This window comes from Ambystoma mexicanum, chromosome 1p (genome assembly GCF_040938575.1).
Source record: "Ambystoma mexicanum isolate Mex_15411 chromosome 1p, UKY_AmexF1_1, whole genome shotgun sequence".
NCBI classification, from domain to species: Eukaryota; Metazoa; Chordata; class Amphibia; order Caudata; family Ambystomatidae; genus Ambystoma; species Ambystoma mexicanum.
The window spans coordinates 943885661-943895240 of NC_090921.1; the positions used below are offsets into that span (position 1 = coordinate 943885661).

General features: G+C 44.4%; 1 protein-coding gene across 2 annotated transcripts in view; it reads right to left on the minus strand.

Moving 5' to 3' along the window:
- The window catches only part of DYNC1LI2 (dynein cytoplasmic 1 light intermediate chain 2), an 843150-nt gene extending 833898 nt beyond the window's left edge, over window positions 1-9252 (minus strand). The window contains exon 1 of one of the 2 annotated variants that reach the window (XM_069653153.1): window positions 8936-9252. In XM_069653153.1, the coding sequence (XP_069509254.1) occupies window positions 8936-9003 (68 nt within the window). In that variant the 5' untranslated portion in view covers window positions 9004-9252. The remainder of the gene's footprint in view (window positions 1-8935) is intronic. The other variant, XM_069653162.1, reaches the window with a different exon arrangement.
- Window positions 9253-9580: the final 328 nt, after the last annotated feature.

The window sequence follows — 9580 nt, forward strand, 5'->3', positions numbered from 1 at the left end:
GGGTTTGGGAGAATTGTATTTATTTTCCTTTTTGATGTGTTTAGTTGGGAACAATGTTAATTATATAGTTTTTATGTTTTTTTTTTTTGTTTTGGGTTGTTCCTGTACATTCTGGTGTTTTTCTCTTCCGTGTTAATTTTGTATATGCAAACTTGGAGGGCATTTTTATCCTTGCATTTAACTGTTAAAGGATTGAAATAAACCAATAAAACAATATATAGGTTTTATGAGCCACAATTGTTGCTTTGCTTGTAGACTGGTATGACATGCCATAGTGAAAATGACTTACTAGACAGTGCACTATAATTATTTGACACATAATGATGGACACGTCTGTATTACTTGTAGAGTCGGCCCCGATGATGGACAAGCTGTCCTGAAATGAATTGCATACCTATTCTGCCTCCCAAATACTTGCAATGAAGCACAGAGGATAATATAGATCTTTTAAAAACACCAAAGGAGTCAAGTTATAGTCTCGGTCTATCTATCTAGACCATTGTTACCAGGTGAATGTACTGTAGTATTTACTACTAGGGTGGATCCAGCCACTGGAAGGGATCCCCCGTTTTTGTTAGCATGTTTGTTATTACCTAGCATAAAAAGCATGTGTCAAATGTATGCATAAAGGTTTTATGCATGCTTTTTGTGCCATATTTTGTATGGCGGAAAGGGGGCACAGAATGAAATTGCCTTTTCCACTGCCCCATTCCTCTCTGTCAAACAAAGGCGCAAGCATGAACCCGAGCATGCTAGCGCATTCTTAAGGAATCTGCCTGATTTTTACACAAGCAGATTCCAAAGGATCTCATTGAAAACACCACCAGCCGTACATAAATGGCAGGTGGCATTTACTCAACTTGCACTACAAAGTTAAAAAACGAAGACGTACCGGTGATAATGCCATCATTTATGACTTTCTTTTGCATGTCATAATGCAAATGAGTAACTTTGAATCAGGTGAACTTGTGTGCACACAAGCAGGGGTGGATTGGCCTATAGGGAACTGTGGAGATTTCCTGGTAGGCATCGGCACCCTGGCCCTCTTGTGATGCATTTCTCCATAGGAAAAGAGGAGGGCTTGTTGAAATCGTGTAATATGGGGCCACTTTCAAAATTGCTTCCAGGGCCTCTTTTGGTTCCCAGTCAACCCCTGCATACAAGGCCAACTATAGGGTTCCCTCAGTGTATTTAAGTTTTTAAACGAAATGAACCCCTGTATTCTGCTAAATGCTGAAAGCACAGTGCTGCCAAATACATGGTTATGCAATCATTATTTTGCATTCTAGGGCTTGTGGCTTTGTAGATAAAGGTAGCAGGGGGCAAAAATTCAAACTGCAAGCTACTAGCAAACCATTAAAAATTCACTTGCCATCTCTATTCAATACATATACACAGAACACCATGTCTTACTCACCAAGAGTCAAATATCACTATCCAATGACTAGTGGCGAGTGCACATTTTGCACCTGAAGTTAGAATGACATGTTTTGGCTTAACATGTTTCTGTGAGCATTTTCATAGTCAGGTTGCTTTACTATGTGATTTGTAATTGTTAAGTAAACAGTATTACTGTTGCCCTCGAAATCCCAAAATGTTATATTTTTTCTAAAAAGCACTCAGAAGGTATGTGGTTAAGTGCTTAATTTGCAGAGGGTGGTTAAAATCCCTGGATCCTTGATTAACCAGAGTGTGTAGCCTCACTGTGACTTATTGCAGAACGTAGAGTACTTCAAGAGATTAAGTTAACACTATTAAAAAAAAAAAACTGCCTTACAAGGGGATGGATTTAAGGGACAAAACCAGGTCTCATTATGCTTCTCCGTTAGTGGACCTTCCCCATGGGATCACCACTTAGAATTGCACTATTGTTGCAGTGACCCTCCCACAGTTCCCAAATCACTTTGACGGACAGAAATACATTGCACCAGAGATGAATGTATGTCTGCTGTGGAATAATTTCCTGCCCTGCTGCGGACAGTCACTGAAGTTGGCTGGACTGTTCAGAGTGCTCCCCCAATTGACAATTATTGAAACTCTTTGCTATGCGCGTGTTATGATATTTTATTGGGTCTTTTTTCGTCGTTTCTTGTAGCTTCAGGATCTCAAAGTGGTGGGCGAGAAGACTAAACCGTTGGAGTAGTCCACCATCCCCCTTCCATGGAGCAGGAGCTCCTCCCGACCCTGCAGGAGCAGTGGTCCCCCTTGCTGCAGTCATCCTGAATTGCCTACGATTTTCTGGCAAGCGTCTCAGCACTCGAGCGAGAATCGCATGTCTCGCTGCTAATTCTGCCTATTGAGATGCCCTGCTGCAAGAAAACATTTGCAGCCTCTATGCTGTGATCGAGATGCCAACAGCTGCCGGAGACCCATTGCCACCATTACCCACCATGAGGAGTTTTGCACCTTCAAAGATGCCCGCCCGCAATCTTTCACAGACCTCCAGTGCTTAACTGAGCCCAGCAGAGTATGCTGAGCACCGATTGGCTATTGATCTGATCTTAGCCACCTATCGTGAGCCGGTAGGCGAAGCCAGCCCACTCCTACCAAAGCCCAGGGAAACAAGGCCAATACATGTCCTAGCCTGTCATCAGCCTTCCTCGCATTTCGCCCAGAACCTCTGCCCTTTTTCTGGCCCACTACCCCTGTGACCATCAGCATCGGGTACTGAACCCTCGCAAAGACTAACTGCCACTGACTCTTTGATACAAACATGTTGCCGTAAGTCTAGAATTTCTATTATTGATTACTTGCGCTACACTGCCTTGTTTTACCTATGCTCCAGTAGCTACCTGTGCTATCTATTAGTATATTAGTAGTACCTATGCTGCAGTAGAGTTTAGGTTCACTCTGCACCTTATGCTTGTCCTCATATCCATTCATTGCAAAGAACTGTAAAGGTTTAACTTGTTGTCTGCAAGCCACAATATTGCCCACCATGATTGTAGCTCGAGCAAAGCGCAATGCCTCTCTAGTACAATCTGCATCGAGCCTAGCACTGCCTCCCATCTAGCCTATCCGATTAAGGTTTCTCATCCTAATATTCACCTTAACCTAATTACATAGTATGCCTAGCTTGTATGCACGTGATGAAACTGTATTTTGTAGCTCCCAGTATTCTGCTAACCAAACTGTATGACTTGCCTACTGTGCTGAAACTGCTGTATCCTGTAGTTCTCTTGGCAAACCGCATCTAGCCCCCCTGCCAGAACTGTTTTTCTGCACTCACACAGCTAAACTATGTGATATGCCTTTGTTGCTCTGTCCTAGGCCATATCTGCCATTTTGAGTGTACCTATGGTCGCTTATAGGCCACATTTGCACTCTTGACTGTGCCTCTTGCTGTTCGTAGGCCACATTTTTTTCCATGCTCCTTACCAGGCTTACTTACCACTGTGAACATATGCGTGTTAGCACATTGTATTGCCCACCACAATCTGTGACTACAGCACTTGAAGTTAGAACCTCTGAATAGTTGCTTTACCCTTATCCTAGCCCACTGTGCCCTAATCGAGTGACCGCCTACTGTGCCAGCCTTAGGATCTTGTGCTCTCAACCCACTTATCTATACGACATATTATATAGTAATACATCCTCAACTCTAGCAGAATGCATTTTAGCACAACCCTATTAACATACACCCCACTGCTGTTATTACAGCTTATACTGGCAACTATGGACCAATTTAAACATGCACCCTGCCCTATTCTCCACAGAAACACTAGGCTTCGCGCTAGACTCTCCACCCTCTACGAACCGCAGTTACCTAGCAACCCCTATTTGAATCGCCGTACCATACCCAATAACCAGACTACGAGCTCAACGCAACCTAAACCACAATTACCTGCCAGCACCTTAATGAAAGAACACATCCCAATTACTTCTAACACCAACTGTCTACCTAAAAAAATATCCATAACAGAAGCACTGATCAATGCTAGATCAGTCGTGGCCCACGCCACTGAAATAGCTGACCTCCTTACCTTAGATAACCTTGACCTCCTAGCAGTCACAGGAACCTGGCTACATGACGCAGAAGGTCTCTCCCTAGCAATACCCAAAGAATACCAACTACTAAGACTAGACCGCCCTAACGCCAGAGGTGGTGGCTTAGCCATCATTGCCAAATCCAACCTGAATGTAAGGTTAACAACACTGCCCATCTTAAAATCCTGTGAACTCCTGGCCGCTAAATTACCAATATCCCCTTGCCAAACCCAAACTATTTATCTCATTTACAGGCCAGCAGGGCCCTTAGGCCCTTTCGAAGAGGAATTATCCAGCCTCTTAGCAGGCAACACAAAAAAGTCATCCCAGACAATGATCCTTGGCGACCTTAAACTAGGTCTTAACGACCCAAATGACAAACAAGCGCAAACAATCGCTACCATGCTTGAAGGGCATGGCCTCACCCAAAAAGTCCTCACCCCTAACCACGACAAAGGGAGAATACTAGACTGGGTAGCCACCTCCAACTGCCCTACTACTATCACTAAAATTACACCCAAGCCTTGGACTGACCACTTCCTACTTAACACTCAACAAGATGTCCAGAATTGAAAAAACAATGGCACCATCTGTTCCCACTAGATCCAGAAAAAACATCACACCAGTCAATATCCTACCCCTGCTCCTCCCAACCATCAATGCCTTGCCATTTGATTCTGACCCAGACACCATGGTTAAAATATACAACGACACCATGGCCATAGCCATGGACACCATCGCCCCACTGAACAACTGTAAAAGTAAAGAAAAATCCCACCTTAATACTTGGTTCACCCCCCCCCCCCCATCTAAAAGAACTGAGACTGGGAAAAAGGAAGCTTGAAACTGTATGGCAACACTCCCCTACAGCTGAAAATAAACTTAAACTGAAATTGTGCGCTACACATTATAAGAAAGCAATCATCCAAGCTAAAAAAGAAGTCTATAACGACCGAATTTCCAAAGCATGCTCCAATACAAAGGAACTATTCGCGATCTTGCGAGAACTCGAATCCCCCATATCACCACCTGATAACGTACCCAAAGATAAGCAATGGTGTACAAATATCCAAAATGCCCTTGCTAATAAAGTAAAAACACTACTAACAAAAATTGCTATAAAAAAGCCTCGCTCCCTCTTAGTGAAATTCCCAGCACGCCCACGCTCAAACCTAGCCTAACACCCTTCAAATTCTCTAAAGTTTCCACACATGAAACTGAAAAAATCATTGCCTCACTAAAACCATCCAATTGCAAGGGCGACTACTGCCCAGCCCAGATAATCAAGGATGCCGCTAGAGACCTTGCCCCCTTCGTCACTAAACTCATCAATGCCTCCTTCTCATCTAACACCGTCCCAAGTAGCTTAAAAGAGTCCTGGGTTCTCCCACTGCTTAAAAAACAAACATTAGACCCCTCTGTTGTGTTGCTTCTTCCTAGGACAGGGAAGTTTCCTGTCTGAGATGTATTGTAAGTAGCTTCATACATCTTATGTTATCCTTTATGGATGTCATAGAATGTTGGTTCTCAGTTTCTTGTTTCTGTTCTAATATTGTCAGTTGGTGGAGAGAGCTGAAGGAACGGGAGCCCTTTAGCGTGGGGGTCTTCTTTCTCCTTACTAACCTAAATAAATGCTTATATGAAACTTACCTGCCTCTGCCGCATCTTCATAACACCCTCCATCCCCACCAACTATAGGCCCATCACTACTGTCCCTTTCCTCCTGAAGATAATTGACAGAGTGGCCTATCTCCAAATCCAAAAATACCTAGAGACCAACCAACTCCTCGGCACTCGTCAATTGGGCTTCAGACCGCAACACGGCACTGGGACCGCCCTTACAGATCTCAAAGCCCAAATTGACGAGCTCAACGATAAAGGAAACACAGCTATGCTACTCCTCCTTGATCTGTCGGCAGCTTTTGACCTAGTGAACCACGCAGTACTCTGAACACACCTAGCGTCAGCCACCCACTTCTCAAGTGAAGCTATAGCCTGGATCCAATCCTTTCTCGACAACAGAAGCATGCGAGTCTTCTCCACCTTAGACTCTGCAGACCCTATCCAGACAACACCTGGAGTCCCACAGGGCTCTTGTGTCTCGCCAACAATGTATAATATCTTTACTAAACCTCTATTCGACAAATTGGACAGACTGGGTGTCACCTACACAAATTATGCAAACGACACCCAGATCCTCATCCCCCTTTCGGGCAATTTCACTACGGATACAGCTTTAGTAAACAAAATGTACACCCTCATTCAGGCATGGATGGCAACCCATGGCCTCTGCCTGAATGATGAAAAAACAGAGATCCTCATTCTAGGCTCACCCAACAACCTAAAAAAACTTGATTCCAACTACAGCTCCTTCAATATCGATGGCAATATAATCCCCGTCGCCAAAGAGGTGAAAACCCTCGGTTTCTATTTGGACTCCACTTTGTCCCTAAGGAAACAAGTGAACTCCCTGGCCTCATCCACAGCCTATACCGGTAAACTTATTAAAGCATGCAGACCCTTCCTCTCACCAGCTAGCTGCATTATCCTAGCCAATGCACTAATCCTCTCAAAACTGGATTACTGCAATGCTCTTTATGCAGGCACAAATAAATACATCATCAATAAACTTTAAACCCTACAAAACAACGCACTCAGAACGGCCCTGAACCTCCCAGCTAGAGCACATCTCGAATGTGCGGAGAAAATACAACTAGCTAAAAATTAGCGATAGGATCACCTTCAAAATTGTCACACTAACATTCAAATGTCTGAACAATGCAGCCCCCCCATACCTTGGGGATAGAACAATAAGAAAAACAACTGCACGACCAACCAGAACAGCCAACTCTTTCAGCCTCCAAACCCCTAGATTCCAACTAAAAAAAACAGGAGGTAATAGCTTCCCTGTGCAAGCAGCCCAGTACTGGAACGCCCTACCAGTTGAACTAAGAAGGGACCAGCCCTACAACAGCTTCGGGCACCATACCCTCACCTGGCTTCGATGCAATGACCTCTGAAACCGGTGAACTTGAGCATTGTGACCTGATGACACACATACCCCTCCACTCTTACATGTAAAATGTACATAATGTATTTACTGTATATAATTTGTTACCTTTCCACCCTTACATGTAAAGAATGTACATAATGTAATTACTGTATACAATTTATGTTACCAACAACCTGTAATATGCAACCTGTAACCAAGTTCTAAGCATTCTTGTTATTCTGTGCGCCCAGCTACCCAAGGGTTTTCGGGCGCCCTATAAGTAAACAAACAAACAAAAACAAACTAAAACAAGCCAAGGATGCTTTGTTAGAATGTTGATGTGTGCAGATCTCAAAAGATCAGGCTGTATGTAGTGTTTTTTAGATATTTTGTGACTGTTCTAGAGCAGTGTTTAATATGTTCTACAGATTACTAATTAGACATTTTGTATGTGGTTCACCGTGGTAGATGTGAAGAGTGGTGCTTAATGAGTGTGGAAAGTTGCATTTGTGGTATTGTGGCTTTTATGTTATTTAGTGTAGACTTTTGTCTTCGGTTGATGGTTTATGTCCCATTGTTTAACCCATGTTGTTTTGCTGCTGGAAATGTGTCGAGATTTTTTTAGGCTAGTTGAAGGCAGATGAAACTAGGCCATGACAAATTCAGGGACTTTTACATTCCGATTGCCCACTGACACCTCAAATACACTACAACTCTAGTACCACTCAGTCTTACCTGGGATTATTGTACAATGCAGCTAGATATGCACAATGAACTAGCAAATGACAAACAACCACATAACACATCCAAAAGCACAGCTGTAGCATGCTGCCAATAGCATCAAAAAGTGCATTTTGTATTTAAAATGCATCGTGTTTTTGGGTAATGATGTTTTCCCAACGTGTATTAATTACGCAGTTGGTTAATAATTTGACACTAGTTACCAAAAATATTCGTTTGGGACAACGAGGATGTAGTACCATACAAGTAAATTTGCCCCACCGACAGTCTCCGAAAGTAGCCTTTCCCCTACCATTTGACGCATTAGGTCCGCGGATGGTAGAGGTTGGATGATTCTGAGCCAAGTATGTCTTCTCACAGGAAAATTAGTCTGCGACAAACAAATCTCTTCACTTAGCGATGTTTCAATGGGAGGGCAAGTCTTTTGAAGGGGAATGCGCTCTGTGATATATAGGTATCTGCTCATGTACGCCTCTAGGCTTATAAGTAATACAACCTGAGGTGACAGACAGGTAATTTTCAAAGAAAGCACTATAGGCCACAGCCCAGACAAATCTCTTCTCACAGAAGATCCGATCTGGGTCATACAATCATGTTTCGTGACACACATGGACTGCGTTCTGGATCAGCCATGCCTCTCCTTACAAGGGATGGGCCCTGGACCACTCATGCCTCTTCAAACACGGGATGAGATGTGCTCAGTCATGACAGAGGATGCGATTGAATTATCTTCTCACAGCAGAAATGGGATCTGTGTCAATCGTGTCATTTGGACAATCATGTTTCTTTCCGTAGGACATAAATGATCTGGTCAAAGTAGTTTCTCCGTTCAGGAAAATACATGTTTCTCCTTAGCGTGGCTGATGTGCTGCGGACCAGATGTGCCTCTTATAAGATGTACAGTACGCAATGGGCATTCTGTCTGGAACTCTTCACAAGGAAATCCGGGGGAGGAACGACTCATATCAAGGCTTGAATTCCAACCCTCATTAAAACCCTGGGGCAGTATTGTGCGTCCCGTTGCCTGCCTGCTTAATCAACCCCTGCATTGCCCACTCCACCCTAGATACCTCTCTGTCTCCATCACGTTTCCCCATCTCTGAACACTCCACCCTCCTGTGCCTCCTACGTCGACCTCGCCTCTCCCTCACTGTCCACACTCTACCATCGGCCCCTGGCTCCCTGTCAATACGCTCCTATCTCAGCAACTCTTACCATAGGTTCTGTCCTTCATCATCTTCGGCTTCCCCCTCCAGCAGCCGCTTCTCGACCGCGGCCGCCATGTTACACTGCAGGATGGGACAGTGACATCACCGGAGCACAAGGACCCCGCAGACACCGCGCCCAACGCAGTCACCACGCAGCACAAGATTTGCGCCTTTCCGGTGTCAATCTATAACAGCAGTAAGGCCACCACAGCACCCACGCAGCTCAGTTATCCGCTCAGGCACAGACAGAGACACCACAACCGGGCGGCGGCTCCATCCAGGAGAATGAGATCACTCAACCCTGAGGACCCGCCCTGAAAGTATGGAAACAGAGAGCGGACTGACTGTCAAATATGTCAATTCTGCCGCTTATTCTCGGTACATTTAGTGCTTATTTCATGCCTATTCGCACGTGTGGTTTTGCCCTGTTGGCACACGACTCTTGCAGTTGAATCCACGTGCATGGGTTTTGACGTGCTATTAGTTCCTCTCGTACTATACGACTTTTATATTGATATACTTTTGACCAATCAGACTGCAGCTTCGCGCATCAGACAGGGTGACTGACACGTTGGGCGAGTCTACCACATCTTTACTGCATAGCAAATATGGTATCGCACGTTGTAGAGGCTGAGGAGGGATAATGAGCGAG